Raw genomic sequence first — 22,109 nt, forward strand, 5'->3', positions numbered from 1 at the left:
CATTCTGTGACACCTCGAGTGATGTGATTTCTGATCCTCATCTCAGATAATCCCAAGTGCAGGCAGACCCCGAGAGAGAAGACCCTGAGTCGGGAGACCCCATTCTAGCCCCAGCTCTGCTGCTGCCCAGCTGGGCGGCCACTGGCACAGCCCCGCTGTGTGTGAGCCTTCTCCCTGTCTGTGGAAAGGGGTTCTGCTTGACCCAGGACCTCCAAGTGCTGATGAGCCAGGTGTACACATGTGGGCAGCACCAGTGATTTCCTGGAGATTCACCGCTGAGCTGTAGAGCCACAGGAGCTAGAGAGATGTGCCTTTAGCAGCGAGGGGAAAACTTGACCAGGAGTGGGGTCAGGTCCTGTCCAGCCAGTTCCTGCTGTCACCAAACCTAGGTGCTCAGGGAAGCCTGGCAGCTGCCACCCACTCCCCCAAAGTGGGCACTTTGCTAGATCCTGGCAGACCCTCCTTGTGGGCCCTGGAGTGGAGGACTGGCAGGATGACACCAGTTCAGACGTGCTGCCACAGAAGGAGCACGAGGCTCGCCCAACAGGCAGGCAACCGCAGCAGTCCCGGCTCTCCCACTGACTTCCCGCATGCTCAGGACAAGTCACTTTGCATTCCTTGTCTGAGAAATGAGGCTGGAGGCCAGGTGCGATGGCTCATGCCTGTAATCCCAGCACTTTGGGAGGCTAAGGCAGGTGGATCACTTGAGGTCAGGAGTTTGAGACCAGCCTGGCCAACATGATGAAACCCCATCTCTACAAAAAATACAAAAATTAGCCGGGCATGGTGGCACACACCTGTAATCCCAGTTACTTGGGAGGCTGAGGCAGGAGAATCACTTGTACTGGGAGGCGGAGGTTGCAGTGAGCTGAGATCATGCCACTGCACTCCAGCCTAGGAGACAGAGCGAGACTCCATCTCAAAGATGAAGAAAAAAAAGAAATGAGGCTGGAGAAGGTGGAGGACAAAGGACATGAGCTGGCCTTACTAGGAGGGTGGAGTGTGGTGCCACTGTGTTGGACATTGCCCTGAGTTGGCCCACACCTCACTTTCAGATGTCAACGAGTGCCAGCGCTACCCCGGGCGCCTGTGTGGCCACAAGTGCGAGAACACGCTGGGCTCCTACCTCTGCAGCTGTTCCGTGGGCTTCCGGCTCTCTGCGGATGGCAGGTCATGTGAAGGTGAGGCTGGGGCCCCGTCCACTCACTTCCCCCAGCTCACCTTCCTCCTGGGGAAGCCACCCTTCTGCAGACCGGTTTGGAGCAGATCTGCGTTGGTTTCCCTGTTAAATGACATGTTAGCAGGGGAAGTGCCTGTAAAATATTGTTCATCAGAGAGGACTGCCTGCCTGCCCACCCGATTTCTCCTCATGACATCCACCCTCTGAGGCCATGTCGGGGTTCATAGGCTGCAGCAGAGGCCATGTGGGATGTGGCTAGGATTATGGGGCTTGGAGCATGAGACCCACGAGTCACAGGGCCTTGGTGATGCCCGACCTCTCCCTGCCTCCATGTCCTCCCCGGGGAGAGGGGTTGATGTGTGAAACAGCAGTGAAAACTGGACACTAGTTTTGCACAAAGACGGTGTGTGGGTTTTAATCAGATGCTGCCTAGGGGAGACAGGCCTCTGTGTCCATTGATCTCAAGTCACCCAAACAAAAGGAGGGAGGCTTTGTAAATGACGAGCTGTGAGAGGAAGTACTGAGGCCCTTAGGAGCTGTGAGAGGAAGTACTGAGGCCCTTAGGGCGTGGGTCACTGTGCACCTGCCTCTAACTTTTTTTTTTTTTTTTTGAGACGGAGTCTCACTCTGTCACCCAGGTTGGAGTGCGATGCCACGATCTCGGCTCACTGCAACCTCCGCCTCCTGGGTTCAAGCGATTCTCCTGCCTCAGCCTCCCAAATAGCTGGGATGACAGGTGCACACCACCACGCCCGGCTAATTTTTGTATTTTTCGTAGAGATGAGGTTTCACCACGTTGGCCAGGCTGGTCTTGAACTCCTGACCTCAGATGATCCACGCACCTCGGCCTCCCAAAGTGCTGGGATTACAGGCGTGAGCCACCGCGCCCGGCCTGCCTCTAACTTCTTATTGCAGTTAGGCTTTTCCCTCCCACAGAGACAGGGAGAAGCACCCTGGCCTTCCCGATGACGACATTGCCCAGGCATGTCCCCAGCCCTTGAAAAAGACACTCCTTGGTTGCACATCTCAAAGAGACAGAGAAACCATTTACATTTGCAAGTTTTTCTGAAGTAGATGCTTCTCAGGAAAATGGAAGTCAGCGCCTGTAGTCAGGTTTGGGCTGGAACCAAGAGAAAATTCTTTTGGCAGCATTGATCTTTCTCAGGCAGGCATGCCAAGGGGGCTGGGTCTGCATCCTGGGTACATGGTCTTGGGCCAATGGCAGCCATGCTGAAGTTGGGTCAGGTCTCTTGGTATGTGGGGGTTAGACAGAGTTGTTCCTGCCAAGAGTCTTGTGGTTCTCAGATAACATCAACCTCCTGGGCTGATGGGAAGGTCACATGAACAGCATGTCAGCCCAGCGCCTGGCACATACTAAGTGCTTGGCAGATGTCGCGTCTTATATGCGGATTAGGTTCTGAGCTGAGCAGACACTGAGAGCTTTGGACGGCCCTCCACAATTGCCCACATTGCCCATGACACCCTGTTTGGTGCAGTGCACTGGCTCAGAGGATGGCTTCTGCAGCCTGACTCAAAACATGGCAGGTCCTAAAATTCTGCCATGAGAATTTTCCTTCCTGATGAGATGGTCACAGGGGTTAGATACACCAGGGTGAGCTGTGGTGTGCATAATTCTCAAATTGGAGGATGGACGGTGTGAGGGGGTCCTGGGATTAGTTCACAAGAATGCATATGGACAAGGAACAAGATTCACGAGTTGAGTCTCTCAGGCTTGTGTTCAAACCTGACTTCTGCCATTTCCATGGCCTTGAAGAAGTAACTCAGTCTTTCTTGGGCCATGGTGTCCTCATCTGTAAAATGGGCATAGTAGGACCAACCCCATAGGGGATTGTGAGGATGAAACCAGATTAAGCATGTGAAGAGCTTATCGCAGGGCTGAGCACAGGATGAAGAGCTGGCGGTGCGGAGGCTGCTGGCTTTATTATTATTTAGTAGAAGTAGTGGGATTCCTGGCTTGTGCTTCCTCTAGTCATTCAGAAATTACTGAAAAGTCGGCATTCATATCCACATTAGTGGATAATATTGTGGATGTGGAACCAGAGCCTGGCCAGCCTTGCCATGTGACCTTACTAAGCATTTGTTAAGCACCTGCCCCGGGTGTGTAGCAAGAACTTGGTCCTGCACTGGGGAGTGTCTCTAGTGGGGGACGAGAGACCACACTGGACAGGTGGAGGCCAGGCCTGGTGTGGGGGCCACAGAGATGAAACACGGGGTGGAAGGCTATTGGACGTTCTGTGACAGCCACACAGTATAGATTTAAGGCTTCTCCAGCCACAATCGCTGTTGCAACCGCTCAGCTCTGCTGTGGTAGCAGAGAAGTGGCCAGACGACCATGGTAAAAGAATGAGTGTGGCCGGGCACAGTGGCTCACACCTGTAATCCCAGCACTGGGAGGTCGAGGCAGGCGGATCACTTGAGGTCAGGAGTTCGAGACCAGTATGGCCATCATCATGAAACCCTGTGTCTACTAAAGATACAAAAATTAGCCGGGCATGGTGGCGCACACCTGTAATCCCCCAGCTACTCGGGAGGCTGAGGCAGGAGAACTGCTTGAATTCATATCCACATGTAGGGGACAATAGCCTCCCGGAGGTGGAGATTGCAGTGAGCTGAGATTGAGTTACTGCTCTCCAGGCAGACTTTGTCTCAAAAAAAAAAAAAAAAAAAAAAGGAATGAACGTGGCTGTATTCTTTATTTTATTATTATTATTATTTTGAGACGGAGTCTTGCTCTGTCACCCAGGCTGGAGTGCAGTGGTGTGATCTTGGCTCACTGCAACCTCCGCCTCCTGGTTCAAGCAATTCTCCTGCCTCAGCCTCCCGAGAAGCTGTGACTACAGGCACGTGCCACCATGCCCGGCTAATTCTTGTATTTTTAGTAGAGATGGGGTTTCACCATGCTGGCCAGGCTGGTGTCGAACCCCTGACTTCGTGATCCACCCACCTCGGCCTCCCAAAGTGCTGGGATTATAGGCATGAGCCACCATGCCTGGCCTGGCTGTGTTCTAATAAAACTTTATTTATAAAAACAAGTATTGGGATGAATTTGGCTCATGGACTGTGGTTCGCCGACCTCTGCTCTAGGTATAGGGGACAGTTGAGCAGTAGTTCAGAGTTGCTGAGTGGCCCAGTGAGTTCTGTGCATTGGAGTATGAGGAGTACTTGCGTATGGGCTGGGTGGCCGAGGCCTTCCTTGTGTGCCGTCATCTGTGTAGGATGCCATCTTGGAGGTGAAGTGGGGAGCACAGGACCAGATTTCCATTTGAGAACTAGAATGGACTCTGGCAGCCAGGTCAGGGCAGGCTTCCAGGGGCCAAGGCTGGAGGCTATCACTGCCGTCCTGGCAGGAGAAGTTGTGGTCGAAGCAGGCAGGGGCAGGGATGGAGGGTCTGGAGCCACCAGTGATGACGCCTCTCCCTCAGCCACGCCCCTCCGGGACCTCCGCCTCTCCGAGTGTGTTAACCTGAGGGAGATGGAGAGGAGGTTTTCTGTTCACTGACCCTGAGGGCTGCTGTGGAGGCAGGGACATGTGATGCTCTGAGCGGTGACCCTTGCTTTGTATTTCAGACATCAATGAGTGCAGCAGCAGCCCCTGTAGCCAGGAGTGTGCCAACGTCTACGGCTCCTACCAATGTTACTGCCGGCGAGGCTACCAGCTCAGCGATGTGGACGGAGTCACCTGTGAAGGTGCGGACGCCCCTGCTTGCTGAGGGGGAAAGCATCCCCTGGCCTTGCCATGACACAGCAGCATGGCCTCTGACTTTCAAAATCCACAGGGAAGAGCCTGCTGGGATTTCTTCACCTGGCAAACCTTCCATGTCCACCCTTGGAGGCTAGCGGGTAGCGGGTGGTTTGCTGTTTTCCCTCCAACTGAGGTGTTTTGTTTTTTTTTTTTTTTTTTTTTTTTTTTTTTTGAGACAGGGTCTCGCTCTGTTGCCCAGGCTGGAGTGATAAGGTGCAATCACTGCTCACTGCAGCCTCAGCTTCCCAGGCTCAAGTGATTCTCCCACCTCAGCCTCCCAAGTAGTTGGGACCATAGGCGTATACCACCATGCCTGGCTAATTTTTTATTTAAAAAAAATTAGAGACAGGGCCTTGCTATGTTGCCCAGGCTGGTCTCGAACTCCTTGGCTCAAGTGATCCTCTTGCTTCAGCCTCCCAAATTGCTGGGATTACAGGCATGAGCCACCGTGCCTGGCCCCCAACTGAAATTCTAATATACTTTTCCCATCCTTAAGCGTGAGTGTGGGAAGGCAGCAAACCACTCCTGACTTGTTCTTTAATAAATGTGCACGGTGGTAATTACAACATGCACTGGGACCTTGGGCCGCATATCTCAGGGCTTGGTGGTGGTGCATGGCTGAGCGGTAAGGAGGGGGCTCAGGGACCACCTATATCCCTGACTCAGAGCTCTAACTCTTCATCTGTAACATGATGATTAACTTCAGCCTCACCAGATCATGGGAGGATTAAACCAGATGACAGCAATTACAGGCAATTAAAGGCAATTATGATGATTACCGTTTTCATGTAAGGTGTGTGTATATTTTGTTTGCTTGTTTGTTTTTGAGACAGAGGCAGCTCTGTCACCCAGGTTGGAGGGCAGTGGTACAAACACGGCTCACTGCAGCCTCCATCTCCTGGGATCAAGCAATCCTCCCACCTCTGCCTCCTTGAGTAGCTGGGCCCACAGGCGTGCACCAGTATGCCTGGCTAACTTTTTTGATTTTTTGTAGAGACAGGGTCTCACTTTGTTGCCGAGGCTGGTCTCAAACTCCTGGGCTCAAGTAACCCACCTGCCTCAGCCTCCCATGCCTGGGATTCCAGGCATGAGCCAGTGCACCCAGCTGAGGTGTGTTTCTTGTTATTGAACTCTGGTCCATATTTCCCCCTGCCCACCACACTTATACTTCACACCATGAACTTGCTGTGTGACCCCAGGCTAGTCCCGTCGCCTCTCTGAGCATGATGGTCTCTGAGGCTTCCTGTGTTCAGCTTGTCCTGTGCTGCTACCCTCCTGGGCCCCAGTGCAGCCCCCAGGGTGATGTAGCGTGGCCAGCAGCCATGGCCAGGTGCCAGGACACTGAGGCTGAGGTGGGCTTTGCCATTGCAGACATTGACGAGTGCGCCCTGCCCACCGGGGGCCACATCTGCTCCTACCGCTGCATCAACATCCCTGGAAGCTTCCAGTGCAGCTGCCCCTCGTCTGGCTACAGGCTGGCCCCCAACGGCCGCAACTGCCAAGGTGAGCAGGCGGGATGCCCTGGGGTCCCTCATGCTCTGCTTGGGGCCCTGCGATGTCGTGGGGCTGAGGCCGGGCTCGGGGGCTGTGCTTCCCCAACCCAAGGGCCACAGCACAGATGGAATGCATTCAGGATAAGGAGGGACCCCCATCCAAGGGGTGTCCTGGGGTCCGCAGCACCCTGGTCTCCCACACCCAGGCCCCAGCACACTTGTCCTCTGGATTGTCTGAGCCCGTGGCAGCTGCATCTGGCAGGAACACTTGAGCCCTCCTCCCCTCCCCTCAGCAGCCCCGAAAAGGCTGGAACAGAGGCCTTTAGGAAGATGCCCGCCAGGGAGGAAGCAGTCCAGGCCAGGGGATGGCGTGGCCTGGTGTGGGATGGTCCAGGGATACTCATGGCTATGGGTCAGCTCCAGCATGGGCTAAGTAATGGGGGCCAATGGCATTGGTTCTGCATTCAGCCCCCATTTCTATGAACGATCTAGGGGGCAGTATGTGTCCCCCAGAGCCATCCGATAACCATCCATTCAATCACTGACAGCGGGTGCTGAGTAGATGTTTGTGAGCACGTGATCCTCAGTGTACACACTGGGCCCAGAAGCTGAGTCATGGAGGTGGGGCTGTCCAGCCTGTTCCTCGGGAGCCCCACACAGGGCTGTGGATCCTGGGGCTCTGGAAGCCCCCTGGGTCCCACAGATGTAGCTTCTGGTCATGAGGAAGGTGACTTTGATGAAAGGCAGGCAGGAGCTGCGGTGTTTCCTGGGAGGCCCCCTCCGCTTGCCCCGGGCTCTGGATGGAATGCCGGTTGTGTCTGCATTTCTGACGGAGCAAATGACTTTTCTCCTGGCCCAGCTCCCTCACCGCAGCCTGGGGTCCCGCCCAGACTCAGCATAAACACATTCCTGAGCCGGGCCTTTGAGGCTGGGGAGTGTTGTTTTTGCCACCATGCTCAGGCATTTGGCACCTCTTAATGGATGTCTCCCAGGATTGGTGACAGCCCCTGAGCCCCACTGTTTGGCTGCTCCAGAGTCTGTGGGAATTGGGCTGCTCCCCCATCTCCAGGGGCCTCTCAGTGTGGTGCCCCAGGCCCCATCCCAGGAGTCCCAGGCCTGGTGGTTCCAGTCTACCCTGAACAGCCACCAACCCCAACACACAGAGCAAGACGTATGATCCCTCGAAGGCTGTTTTTCTCATCATTGTGTGGAGCTAGCAGCTCTTGCCCTTTTCTCCTAAGAGGTTGTGTCACACCTAGGGTAAGGGTGCTGAGCCTTGGGAGCCGCAGAGAGGCTCTGGTTAGTTAGTACATGGACTCTGGTGCCAGCCTGCCTGGGTTCAAAGCTCAGCTCTGACATTTATAAACTGTGTGACCTCAGGCAGGTCTCTTAAGCTCTGTGAGCTCCTTATAAAATGAGGATCATAACAGTATCTGCCTCATTGAATTCTTAGGAGGATTCAGTGACTTACCCTTGCGAGGCAGTCCCAGGACCCATCATGTAGTATTTACTTTTACCATCATCACGCTCCCTCCAGGGATTGCGAATGATAAGTTAACAGTCTATAAATGTAAATATCCTATAAATGTAAGAACTGGCACAGGACGCTGCTCCGAAGATCAGCCAGTGGAGGGCAGGGATGGCCTGATTGCCACCCCTAACCCTAGTTGATGGGAGGCCTGGGCTCCTCCGTCTCCAGATGGGGATGGCTCCTGCAGCCTCTGCCTTCACTGTGCTGCTGTGGGGTCTCTTGCAGACATTGATGAGTGTGTGACTGGCATCCACAACTGCTCCATCAACGAGACCTGCTTCAACATCCAGGGCGGCTTCCGCTGTCTGGCCTTCGAGTGCCCTGAGAACTACCGCCGCTCCGCAGCCACGTAAGTCCCTTGGACCATGCCATCGTCTGTCTGTGTTGGCCTTCTTGGTGACCTAGCTCCCGGGTGAGTGGGTTATCAGGCTGTAACCTCAGTGTCCTCCCATGAGGGACTCAGGGCACTCAAAGATCACCTGATCCCTGGCCCTCAAGCCCCTAAATGCTAGTGACACTGGTCTCAGAAAGTCAAGGGAGTAACTGCAAATGAGTCTGGGGTCTATAGTCATGTTTTCAGGCCAAGGCTGTGCACAGAACCAGGCAGAAACCACAGCCCTCTTTTTTCCTAGGGTGGAAGCCTTGGGCAAGCTCTCTGGGCCTCAGTTTCCTCATCTGTAACATGCAGATGTCAGAACATGCTCTGACTTAGATGCGTGGGTAACAATGTCTCCATGTCAGCCCAAAGCTAGGGAGCCGATGTGACTTGTTGGACATTGTTGTTAGTGCCCACCTGAAAGCCAGAATTCGTCCAGCCTGGTGACTGTGTGGGAACAGCATCAAAGATTCCAGATCCTAAACGTGGGGCTGCGTGCCCCTATGTCTTTGTAAGCTCACTCACTCCTAGGCCATCATGGCGCCCACTTGAGACCACGGTTCCCACTTCCTGTCCCCGTTGCCCCTAATTGTATTCAGAAAGTCTCATTTAGTGCCACTGTCAGTTGCTTCAGGAAACGCTCCATGCTGGGACTGATCTCAGGACTGTGGACTTGTGACCTCCCCCAGCACTCTGAATGCACGATGCAGGCAGCCAGCTGTTTCCGAGGCCTTGGTCCCTTGACCTTCAGCCTGCCTTGGGCTCTTGGCCAGCTGCCCCCGCCACCTGAGGGTCAGTGGTAGTGTCCACCGCTTGACCCTAGGGGCAGCTGCCCTGGCTTGTGGCATAGCAAGGCTTCTGGGTCCCTGAGCAGCCCTGTTGTCCCTGGCAGCCCTCCATATTCTTCCTGGCTTTGGGATTCTCACTGGCTGGCCCGGCCATTTCCCTGATCTGCTGTTTCCCAGCACGGATTTCTGTCAGCTTGAAAACCCAACATCTTGTTTCCTTCCTGAGCTTGGGTTAGGAAAAAGCTACCCCAAAACTGGGTTTGCAAGTCTGTAGCATCCCGAAGAGCTCATGGTTATGCAACAGCCTGGCAGGCAGTGACAGTGCTTCCCCGAGCCATTAAGAAAGTTCCATGGCCTCGGCTGGAGGCTGTGCAGCCGTCTGTCATTGTAAGTTCACTCTCTCCCCAGCCTTTGTCAGCGCCTGGGCTTGAGGATTCCAGGAGGCTGGCTGTGGTTGTGACCTCGATTTCTAACTTGCGCACAGTCGTGAAACCACCTTTCGAAGAGGGGAAGGCTGCCCTGCACAGGGGCCCTGGCGCCTCCTAATCCTGAGGGTGGGCGGGTTGGCCATGTGTGCTGAGGTCATGGCTGAAATCAGCAGAACCCAGCTCTACCCCTCATGTTGGCTGTGGAAGCCTCTGCCACCCCTCAGTGCTGGAGAAAGTCATTTCTTCCTGGACCTACTGCGTGCAGGCACCTGGGTAGACAGCCCACAAAGGCCTTTGTCCTCGCACTGGCTCTGCCTTTGGAGTGTGTGCTAAGAGGCAGGAGGGGCCCCCACCTGGCTGGGCGTGAGGGTGGGCAGAGGGCTGTCTGGAGTGGGCCATACCTGCGTGAAAGTGGAAGGGGGAGCAAATTAGGCAGAAGTGGCGGGAGTATGGACACATCTGCGGTGAAATGGGGAGTTCAGCCTGAAACCTGGGCGCTGTGTGCTGTGCAGTAAGGGATTGAGCTGCTGGGCGCCTGGCTTGTTGTAGCCCTTGGACTCCCGGGACTGATAGTGAGAAGGGGACACCCCCTCTCAGCACTGCTAACCCCTCAGACTGGAGTTCTGTATTTTACAGCCCCTTTTCCTGCTTATCAGAAATCCAAGCTTCTTAAAACGTTTTTTCATCTACACTTCAGAAAGCAATTTTTTAAATCGAAAAGAGCCATATTTAGGAGGGACCCATGGCCGGCGCTTCTGTGGTTAACAACTCAGCAAGAGCGCCTCACTCGGGAGCCTTGACAGACAGGACTGCAGAGTCCGCTTCTGTGGCTTTCTCTCTCTCTCCAGTCACACGGCTTCCATCTGGGGAACATCCTGGCGGCCGAGGGCTGGTAACTGGAGCATGACCCAGGAAGCTGGGCCGCAAACCACAGGGCTCGGCCTTGTGGACAGGACCAGGCTGTTACAGTCCTGCCCACACAATTCCCTTCTGCCCACAGGAGGAAGTGTGCAAAGCTGTCCCACAGCCTTTGATGGGGCCGGACACATCCTCTTTATCCCCTCAGTGGGGCCAGCACCTGATGACCTGTGGTCTAGAAAGCTGGAGCAAAGCCAGGTGGCCTTAGTTGCCGCTTCCCGGGGATGGGACACGAGTGAACAGCTGTGGGCCTGAGAGTGTAACACAGTGGACGGTGGTGGAGATAGAGCCGTCGATGGCCCCCTGCCTTGGCCAGTTCCTGGGGCTTGTCTCCCGGACGACAAGCATGTGAAAGTCAGGAAAATGCTGGCAGGGATATCCACAAGCACCTGGGGTGGCCAGAACTGCTGTGCCTCCCAGGAGAAGGAGGGGGCCTAGAGGGCCTATTTTCTCTGGTGTGTGGTGGCTTAGGATCATTTCCATAGAGCTTGGGGTATTAGGGTCAAATGTGTTGAACTGGCAAGTTGGAGCACATTGTCCTCTAACGCATGACATGGCCCAGGATGTATGGCCTGCTGAGGGGACATGTCTGGAAACCAGGGCCTGCGTGGCAGAGGGGGACGGGGCGGGCTCAGCTATGCCTTGCTCTGTGATAGACTCAGTGATGACAACCCGTCCCTGACCTAGACACACTGGCTAAAAGAGATTTTTGGGCCGTTCCCAGTCTGACAGGCAGTTTGCCAGACAGTTATGTTTCTGGTGTTTTAATAAGTTTGAGTGGAGCGAAGTAGGATCATTGAAACCAGGACTTACCAGGAAAATCAAGGACATGTTTATTTTTGTGCATTAGTCATTTGCAAAGCACATAGCGGGTGCCCCAGGCCCTGTTCTTTGTCCAGAAGGAGCCAGCCCAGAAACTCCTAGTGTAGAGAAGGTGCTCTGAGGAATGACTGTGTGGGGTTGGAGGGGGAGCCTCCAGGGGAGGAGTGACCAGCTCGCTGTGTGTGATGACGGCAGGAGCTGCACCAGAACACCACGCACACCTCCCATTGCTTTCCTCCAGCGTGCTGGGTGAGCGCTTCCCTCTGGCAAAACAAATTCCACCCCGGGTTAGTACCCGCCATGCTGAGAGAAGCGGGGAAGCCGAAATCCCACCAGGGCGACTCTAGCGCCATCTGCTGACCAGCCCCATCCAGGCTGGTCCTGAAGTTGCTGGTGTGTGTGCGCGCGTGTGTGCGTGCGTGTGTGTGTGTGTGTGTGTGTGTGTGTGCAAAAGCTTTGAAGTAAGACAGCCTGACTTTGAAAGCCAAGCCTGCCCCTTACTACACACCATGGAGCCATCAGCAAGTTCTGCGTCCTCACGGGGCATCTGTCTTCCAGCCAGTAGAGCAGGAGGACGATGGGAGACAGTGGAGGGAGCGAGTGGAAGGAAAGCCTGCTGCTTGCAGCCTGCTCCCTGCACCCGGAAGCGCAGTTCACCTGCACCCGGAAGCGCAGCTCATGGGTCCCATGCTCCTCCCCCAGTTCACGGAGGCTTCGGTCGCAGCTCCTCAGAGGCCCCCCTGGGGGAGAGCTCTCAGATGGCCTGGAGCACTCCCTTTTGGCCTGGACCTGGGCATCTCGGGGGAAGGCCACCACCAGCAGCACCCGTGCCCACCTTCTTTCCTGCCTCTGTTTTGGGCCCCTCCCAGGCAGGACTCCCACCTTCAGTGCCCCTGACTCCCAGGCCAGTCCTTTCTAAGAGCTTGGAATAGTCACTAGCCAAGTAAATGCAAGGCGTCCTGTCAGTCCCGACACACCTGGAAAGAGGAGGTAAAGGGAGACTCCAGTCTCAATAAATGCCTCAAGCAAGTCCAAGTAACCCAGCACGAGACATGGAAACTTAAAAAGCCAAAAGGGAGATGTGATAGAAGGCCAAGACGAGAGGATGCTCCTGACTGCAGAATCCAGACACAGCCCAAATGGTGGGGCTTCCTGGAGCACCTGGGCCAGGTCCTCTGGGGCTCCGCATCTGGGCCCTGCTTCCTAAGCCAGCCACCTTCAGAGGATGATGGGCCAGGAGTTCAGGACACAGGAGACGACCTCTGTCCCATCTTGTGACAAGAAATTAGAACTTGTTACTATCTTGTAGCAGGAAGATAATACCTATCTCCATCCTGTCACAGGAAGTTAGAATCTGTAACAGGAATTTGGAATCTGTGCTCATCCTATACAGGAAGTTAGGACCCGTCCCCATCTCCACCACAGGAAGTTAGGACCTGTCCCCGTCTCCACCGCAGGAAGTTAGGACCTGTCCCCTTCTCCACCCCAGGAGGTTGGGACCCATCCGTGTCTCCACTGCAGGAGGTTGGGACCCGTCTCTGTCTCCACTACAAGAAGTTCAGACCTGTATTAGGGTTCTCTAGAGGGACAGAACTAATGGAATATATTTACATATATAATGGAATATGTATATATAATGGAATATGTATACATATTCCATTATATATGTAAAGGGGAGTTTATTAAGTATTAACTCACGTGATCACAAGGCCCCACAATAGGCCATCTCCAGGCTGAGGAACAAGGAGAGCAATCTGAGTCCCAAAAATGAACAAAAATGAGTCTGACGTTCAAGGGCAGGAAGCATCCAGCACGGGAGAAAGATGTAGGCTGGGAGGCTAGGCCAGTCTCTCTTTTCACGTTTTTCTGCCTGCTTATGCTATAGCCGTGCTGGCAGCTGATTAGTTGGTGCTCACCCAGATTAAGGATGGATCTGCCTTTCCCAGCCCACTGACTCAAATGTGAATCTTTTTTGGCAACACCCTCACAGACACACCCAGGATCAATACTTTGTATCCTTCAATCCAATCAAGTTGACACTCAGTATTAACCATCACAAGTCCACTCCTTGTCAACTTGAACCCATGCACATCTCCTGAGATCATACATAATTGTCAAATAAAGACAATAATAAGGTCATAATTACGCCTGACATAACACAACTATATTTCATACAACCAGAAACTCACCAATCCCCAACCCAAATACTGTTGTATAAAGTTAGCGATACTTAAATGCTGATGTGAATTCAATAAATCTTATGTCACTTGATAGAAAGGAAATAAAATGAATACATTTTTGTTAGTACAAGTGTATACATGCACAAACATTTTTGATTGTTTTTTGTTTGTTTGTTTTTTAAGACAGAGTCTCCCTCTGTTGCCTAGGCTGAAGTGTGGTGGTGTGATTTTGTCTCACTGCAACCTCCACGTCCCGAGTTCAAGTGATTCTCCTGCCTCAGCCTCCTGAGTAGCTGAGATTACAGGTGTGCACCACCACACCCAGCTAATTTTTCTATTTTAAGTAGAGATGGGGTTTCACCATGTTGGTCAGGCTGGTCTTGAGCTCCTGACCTCAAGTGATCCGCCCGCCTCAGCCTCCCAAAATGCTGGGATTACAGGCGTGAGCCACAGCACCTGGCCATGTTTTTAAAAGAAGGAGGAAATACTCATGACAATTACAGCTCTCGTTTCTGCAACTGGTCACGTGGCTCGTAGCTGGTATTGATGACTGCCTTCTTCTACTACCCATTCTGTATTCCCTTTGCCTTCAGCAAGCACCTTGGCAGATCTTGTTTTTTTTCCCTGGTGGAGTGACCCAAACCTTCATTCCTGAAGGGTCTGGGTCATTTGTAGTCCTGCCTGGATTGGGCTGTTGTAGTTTCCCATTGACCTTAATCACAGGGCATGGTAATACTAAGAGATGCCCTGATGGATCTCCTGTATTCCACGAGTACTCTAACTTATCTTCACTGTGGAGTAGTAGACTGATTTCTTCTTGATAGTCTGGGTCAGCCACCCCAGCCAACACTGTAACTCCCTTCTTAGCCTGTTGACTTAAAGGTAGGAGGAGCTTCAAGTGTCCAGGTGGCAATCTTAATTTCCAGTTTAATGGGATCGTTGTTGTGTCTCCTGGTGGCAGCGTTCTTCCCTCTGGAATGAAGATCTGTAGGCCAGCAGAACATAATGTTGTAGGAACAGGAAGCAAAAATTTTGCTAGTGGATCACTAGGGGTGATGGTGAGTGGTGCCACTTCCATTTCCACCCTTGGATTCCTGGACCCGTGAATCTTGGCTATGGGAGAAACAGTGCCATAATATTGGACCCTGATTCAGAGCATACATGGCCTTCTGTAGAACTTTGTCCCAGCCCTGCAAAGTACTGTCACCTAGTTGGCATTGTAATTGTGACTTCAAAAGGCCATTCCACCATCCTATCAATCTACCTGCTTCAAGACGATGGGGAACATGGTAAAACCAGTGAATTCCATGAGCATGAGCCCACTGCTGCACCTCTTTAGCTGTAAAGTGAGTGCTTTGGTCAGAGGCAATGCTGTGTGGAATACCATGAGGGTGGATAATGCATTCCATGAACCCACGGATGGTAGTCTTGGCAGAAGCATTGTGTGCAGGATAGGCAAACCCATATCCAGAGTAAGTGTCTATTCTGGTGAGGACAAACCTCTGCCCTTTCCATGATGGAAGAGGTCCATTATAATCAACCTGCCACCAGGTAGCTGGCTGATCACCCCAAGGAATGGTGCATATCGAGGGCTCAGTGTTGGTCTCTGCTGCTGTCAGATTGGGCACTCAGCAGTGGCCATATCCAGGTCAGCCTTGGTGAGTGGAAGTCCACGTTGCTGAGCCCATGTGTAATCTCCATCCCTGCCACCATGGCCACTTTGTTCATGGGCCCATTGGGCAATGACAGGGGTGGCTGGGGAAAGAGGCCGAGTGGTGTCCACAGAACGAATCATCCTATCCACTTGATTGTTAAAATCCTTCTCTGCTGAGCACTTTTATGTGATATGGGGAGCGCTCTCATGTGATACAAATATCTTCACAGTTTTTGACCACTCAGAGAGGTCTATCCACATACCTCTTCCCCATATTGCATTGTCATCAATTTTCCAATCATGCTTCTTCCAAGTCCCTGACCATCCAGCCAAACCATTGGCCACGGCCCATGAATCAGTATATAATTGCACATCTGGTCATTTCTCCTTCCATGCAAAGTGCACAACCAGGTGCATTGCTTGAAGTTCTGCCCACTGGGAAGATTTCCCTTTACCACTGTCCTTCAGGGATGTCCTAGAATGGGGCAGTAGTGCTGCAGCTGTCCACTTTCGGGTGGTGCCTGAATATCGTGCAGAATGATCTGTGAACCAGGCCCTAGTCTTCTCTTCCTCTGTCAGCTGATTGTGGGGAACTCTGCATGAGGCCATCGGTGCAGGCTGGGGAAGAGAAGGCAAGTTGGCAGGGGTGGAGACCACGGGCATTTGAGCCACTTCCTCATGTAACTTAACTTGTGCCTTCAGGACCTGCTCAAGCCCGATCGCGTATACACCACTATCCATTTGATGATGAAATGCTGCTGTGCATGACCCACTTTATGGCTAGATGGGTCACAAAGCACCCAGTTCATGACAGGCAGTTCAGGTCATATGGTGACTTGATGACCCGGAGTCAAATATTCAGTTTCCACCAAAGCCCAGTAACAGGCCAAGAGCTGTCTCTCGAAAGGAGAGTAGTTATCTGCAGAAGATGGCAGGGCCTTGCTCCGAAAGCCTAGAGACCTCCACTGTGATTCACCTATGGGGGCCTGCCAAAGGCTGCAGCCAGCATCCTTATCTGCCACTGACACCTCAAGCAACATTGGATCTGTTGGGTCATATGGCCCAAGTGGCAGAGCGGCTTGCACAACAGCCTGGACCTGTTGCAGAGCTTTCTCCTGTTCTGGACCCCACTCAAAACTGGCAGCCTTTCAGGTCACTCGATAAATGTGCCGGAGTAACACACTCAAATGAGGAATGTGCTGCCTCCAAAATCCAATAGGCCCACTAGGTGTTGTGTCTCTTTCTTGGTTGTAGGTGGGACCAAATGCAGCAACTTATCCTTCACCTTAGAAGGAATATCTCGACAGGCCCCAAACCACTGGACCCCTAGAAATTTTACTGAGGTAGAAGATCCCTGAATTTTATTATCGGATTTATTTTCCATCCTCTGGCATGCAAATGTCTCACTAATAAGTCCAGTGTGTTTGCTACTTCTCACTCACTGGATCCAGTCAGCATAATGCCAACAATTTAATGGACCAGCGTGATATCTTGCAGAAGCAAAATGTGATCAAGGTCTCTCCAAATAAGATTATGACATGAATAAGATTATGACACAAAGCCGGAGAGTTGATACACCCCTGAGGTACGACAATGAATTTATATTGCTGGCCTTGCCAGCTGAAGACAAATTGCTTCTGGTGGGCCTTGGAACAGGAATGGAGAAAAAGGCATTTGCCAGGTCAGTGGCTACATACCAGGTACCAAGAGATACAGTAATTTGCTCAAGCAATGAAACCACATCTGGTATAGCAGCTACAATTGGAGTCACCACTTGGTTAAACTTACGATAATCCACTGCCATTCACCAAGATCCATCTGTCTTCTGCACAGGCCAAATGGGAGAGTCGAATGGGGAGGTGGTGGGAATTACCACCCCTGAGTCTCAAGTTTTTGATGGTGACACTAATCTCCTCAGTCCCTCCAGGAATACAATATTGTTTTTGATTTACTGTTTTTCTAGGTAGAGGCAGCTCTCATGGCTTCCATTTGGCCTTTCCAACCATAAAAGCCCTCACCCTACCAGTCAGGGAGCAAGTGTGGGGGTTCTGCCAGCTGCTAAGTATGTCTGTGCCAATTCTGCATTCTGGCACTGGGAAAATGACCACAGGATGAGTCTGGGGACCCACTGTAAGTCAGACCTGAGCTAAAACTCCATTAATTACCTGACCTCCTTAAGCCCCTATTTAACTGGAGGGCCACAGTGACGTTTTGGGTCCCCTGGAATCAACCTCAGCTCAGAACCAGTGTCCAGTAGTCCCCAAAATGTCTGATCATTTCCCTTTCCCCAGTGCAGTTACTCTGGGAAAAGGCCAGAGGTCTCTTTGGGGAAGGATGGGAGAAAGATTCACTGCATAAATTGTCAATAATGTCGTGGGGTCCGTCCTCAAGAGGACCCGACCTCCTCTTCATTCAAGGGGTTCTGGGTCTGTAAACTGGTTCAAGTCTGGAAATTGATTGAGGGGCCGTGATTCTCTGCTTTTGTAATTCAAATTAGTCTTTTGTCCACTTGACCTAGAAGTTTTCTGCTTATACAAATCAAGTAGGAATGCAGTAGGCTTCCTATCAATTTCACTTCTAGGAACACTGTGGTTAATTAGCCAATGCCAGAGCTCTACACGAGACAGACTATTCCGATTGCCGCTTTGCCTCTGCTGTCCATTACAGAAGCTACACCCACCTTGCCTTTGATGGTTGAGTGCTATCACTTGGCCACTGCCACCTCAGGATCCAATTATTTCCATTGTATTTAAATTTTGTAGTTGAGTGACTGTGGTTCCCACTGTTAGATCTGACATACGAAGATGAGCAATTACAGGGCTCTTCAAAGATGCAGGTGCTGCCCTTACAAATCTGTTTCGAAAGGCATTGGTCAAGGGTATATCTTCTGGACCCTCCCAGCTTGGTTGAGTAGGTCTAAAGTGACTAATCCACACCACCATCCCGATCTCCCTAAGTCTTTGGATTCCTTCCTCTACATTAAACCAAGGAAGACCAGGCATTTCCAGTTCACTCACAGTGGGCCATCTCTTCATCCGTATTTCAGCTAAACCAGCAAATAAACTATTAGAACCTTTTTTTAACTCCCCGAGTTGCAACATTAAATGCAGAGTCCCTGCTTAGTGGGCCTAAATCTGTAAATTCAGCCTCATCCAACACTATGTTCCTTCCGCCATTCTCTGATACCCTTAGTATCCATTCTCATGCCCGTTCTCCAGATTTGTTTCTATAAATTAGAAAACTCAAGCAGTTCTTTTCGAGGGTAGCTCACTTCCTCATGGGTCACACTGTCAACCTCATCTCTAGGGGCCTGCCAGGACTTTACTCTAGTTATAGGTCTAGAGGCAAACAGGGGTGTTAGGGGTGGCTCCTGCGGAGAATCAACATTATCTTGCCTGGCAACTGCCTCACAGGAGGCCATCACTGTTGCCTCAGGCAGCATGGGGTTTATCTCCTTAGACAAAGGTGGAAAGGCTGATGGGTCGGGGTGGGGATGTTGCCACTACTGGGGATGGGGAAGCTGTTAAGCTGTTTCTTCTGGCAAAAAAGGTTCATCAGAGTTTATAAACTCAGTGTCCCTAGCTTCATCAGGCTCCTCCCACATGTCCCCATTCCAAGTTGCAGGGTCCCATTCTTTTTCAATCAATGCCCGCACTTTAACAGCAGACACCTGGCGAGGCTGTGCATGCATCTTTCATTGCAGGTCAGCCACTCGCATGATAAGAGCTTGTGTCTGTTTTTCCACAATTTCACTCCTCCTCTACAGGAGATAAGACTCTCACTCAGGGCAATCTTAGCAGATTTGATGCTCAGTATCTGCTTCTGAAGCCGGGAGATGGTATCCCTGAGTTAATCATTTTCTTTCATCACTTTGTCCACTAAACTTAGGAGCAACCAACCAGCTTCATTATGTTCCTTGGTTCTCCACATATGATCAAAGATTTTATGTATAGAGTCACTAAACTTGGCTCACAAGCAATGAATCAGGAGTTTCAAATGCGTTTATTTTTCATAACTCTCTAAACAGTTCATGCCAAGGACTATCAGTGTTCTCCATACTATTAGAAGTGGAGTCCTTAGCATTTTTGGATCTATTTGTTAACCAGCGAACCCCAGAAACCCCAAAACCAACGAAAGAACTCCATCTTTAATATTCTGTTCCTCTAGAACCACTCCTGGTACCAAAATCTGTAGTAGTTAGGGTTCTCTAGAGGGACAGAACTAATGGAATACATATGTATAATGGGGAGTGTATTAAGCATTAACTCACACGATTACAAGGTCCCACAATAGGCCATCTGAAGGCTGAGGAGCAAGGAGAGCCAGTCCGAGTCCCAAAACTGAAGAACTTTGAGTCCGATGTTCGAGGGCAGGAAGCATCCAGCACAGGAGAAAGATGTAGGCTGGGAGGCTAGGCCAGTCTCTCTTTTCACATTTTTCTGCCTGCTTATACTCTAGCTGTGCTGGCAGCTGATTAGATGGTGCCCACCCAGATTAAGGGTGGGTCTGCCTTTTCCAGCCCACTGACTCAAATGTGACTCTCTTTTGGCAACACCCTCACAGACACACCCAGGATGTATCCTTCAATCCAATCAAGTTGACACTCAGTATTAGCCATCACAGGACCCGTCCCTGTCTTCACCGCAGGAAGTTAGGACCCGTCCCCATCTCCACTGCAGGAAGTTAGGACCCATCCCTGTCTCCACTCAGGAAGTTAGGACCTGTCTCTGTTTCTATCACAGGAAGTTGGGATCTGTCCCCATTTCCATTCCAAGCCCTGAACTGGCCCTGTGGACCCAGAGTGGGTACTGGGCCTGGAACACAAGGGCTTAGTGACAGGGAACTGGGAACTGACCTCGATGGCTGAGCAGAGATATGGCTGCCTCACTCACTGTGTGACCTTGGGAAGTGGAGAGGCCACATTCTTTCTGAGCCTCAGTGTCCTCGTGTGAAAAATACCACCGAAGCCACTGTCATGGGGTGGTGGCAGCGATCACACTAGAGCGCGTGGTGAGGAATAGCTGAGCACTTGGTAAACGGCAGCAGCTCTGATTGCTAGTGGCAGAGATAGTCATTTCACGGGTCACCTCCGAGACACACCCTAGAGCCCTGCATAGCCCTGGCCACTGTCTGGGCAAGGGCCTGGGAAGGGCAGGTTGTGCCTGTGGAGTGCCCCTGGGGTGGCTCTGCCAGTGAGCAGGGGACGCACCTCACTCCGGGCACAGCCCTTGGCCCCTGGCCACCCAGCGCCCCAGATGGTGTTGGAAGAGGCTAGTGCCTGAATCAGCAGCCTGGAGGTCCACGGCGCCTCCCGCAGGTGAGTGGGGGGCGCCCTTCGTGTTGGCTGAATCGGCCAGAGGGGCGGCGGGAGGCCCTGCCTGCCAGCCCCGCATCCCCGCGCTCTGCCGTTTCTCCGCTTGCTGGACCGGCCCTAACCCTCTTCTTGTCTCTCTACCCACTTTTCTTGCAGCCGCTGTGAGCGCTTGCCTTGCCATGAGAATCGGGAGTGCTCCAAGCTGCCTCTGAGAATAACCTACTACCACCTCTCTTTTCCCACCAACATCCAAGCGCCCGCGGTGGTTTTCCGCATGGGCCCCTCCAGTGCTGTCCCCGGGGACAGCATGCAGCTGGCCATCACCGGTGGCAATGAGGAGGGCTTTTTCACCACCCGGAAGGTGAGCCCCCACAGCGGGGTGGTGGCCCTCACCAAGCCTGTCCCCGAGCCCAGGGACTTGCTCCTGACCGTCAAGATGGATCTCTATCGCCACGGCACCGTCAGCTCCTTTGTGGCCAAGCTTTTCATCTTTGTGTCTGCAGAGCTCTGAGCACTCGCTTCGCGTCGCGGGGTCTCCCTCCTGTTGCTTTCCTAACCCTGCCCTCCGGGGCGTTAATAAAGTCTTAGCAAGCGTCCCACACAGTGAACCTCGCGTGCCTTGGTTTTATTTGGCATGGTTGGGAGTCTGTGCCGCTTGTTACCTGGGGGTGAGCTGGGCACTGGCCGCCGCCTGGTACCCCTGAGGGCTGACTGAGGAGCGCTCCCCACTAGAGGGTGTGTGCTCGGGGGTCCCTGTTCACAGAGCCCACTGTCTGTGCCGACAGGGAGGCCAGGCCGGGCACATCATTTCACATGTGTTAACTCGTCTTCATTTGTGTTGAACCTGAAGAATAAAGGTGGTGGTGGAGAAGGGCCCTCAGATTGCTGAGCACAGTCCCCTCTCATTTTACAGTTGTGGAAACTGAGGCCCAGAGAGAAGGTGAAGGGTTGGCCAGGGTCGCTTGGCCTGCTGTGGCCACGCCAGGTCAAGGAAGTGGGTCTGCTGGCCCCTGCCTGGTTCTTTGCTGTATCCCCAGAGGTGAGCATTTCACTGAGACAAGAAAGCTCTCTCCTGAGATTCAAGCCTCGTGTTCTGTTTGTCTTGATCAGAAGCCCAAATCTGTGGTGCAGAAACACGGAATGCGGTTGTGGCTCCTAGGATGCAGCTCTTGCCTCAGTGAAGTCGTTTTGCCCCCACTGAGGATCCTGGCAAAGGATCCTGTGCCAGGGGGAGGCAAAGGACCATACAATACATGTGATACTCACGGGATCCTTCATAGGCCTTACACCAGTCCTGCCAGGCAGGTAGTTATCCTCATGAAGACTCAGAGAGGGCAAGTGATTTGCCCAAGGTCACACAGCTGGTATCCGAGCCCTGGTTTACTGAGTCGCAGATCTGGCTGTTGCATTCTGCCACAATACCTCCACTGAGGGCCTTAACCCCCTGCCTTCCTCCATCTCCTCCACCATGGTCCAGCCAAGCCAGTCACCTCTCCCGCTCTGCTCCTCCCAGCATCCATTCACCTCCCCTACAGCTCATTCTTTGCTTAGCAGCTGGAATGATCTTTTAGCCTCTGCCTAAAACCGTTCCTGGCTTCCTTACCATTTGGGTTAAGGCCTCCAGATCCTCAAGATGTCTGAAGGCCGTGCCTAATTTAGTCC

At 52.5% G+C, this 22,109-nt stretch overlaps 1 protein-coding gene across 4 annotated transcripts in view; it reads left to right on the forward strand.

The window, feature by feature from the left end:
• FBLN1 (fibulin 1) overlaps positions 1-22,109 on the forward strand; it is a 99,864-nt gene that overhangs the window by 39,897 nt on the left and 37,858 nt on the right. The window contains exons 11-15 of one of the 4 annotated variants that reach the window (XM_024239650.3): positions 1,056-1,181; positions 4,769-4,888; positions 6,315-6,446; positions 8,193-8,316; positions 20,604-21,055. In XM_024239650.3, coding sequence (XP_024095418.1) covers positions 1,056-1,181; positions 4,769-4,888; positions 6,315-6,446; positions 8,193-8,316; positions 20,604-20,958 — 857 coding nt within the window. In that variant the 3' untranslated portion in view covers positions 20,959-21,055. Of the gene's footprint in view, positions 1-1,055; positions 1,182-4,768; positions 4,889-6,314; positions 6,447-8,192; positions 8,317-20,603; positions 21,056-22,109 lie in introns of those variants that run through there. The other 3 variants (XM_024239652.3, XM_063723103.1, XM_054543802.2) reach the window with 3 other exon arrangements.

The sequence above is a fragment of the Pongo abelii genome, chromosome 23, assembly GCF_028885655.2.
Source record: "Pongo abelii isolate AG06213 chromosome 23, NHGRI_mPonAbe1-v2.0_pri, whole genome shotgun sequence".
Taxonomy (NCBI): domain Eukaryota; kingdom Metazoa; phylum Chordata; class Mammalia; order Primates; family Hominidae; genus Pongo; species Pongo abelii.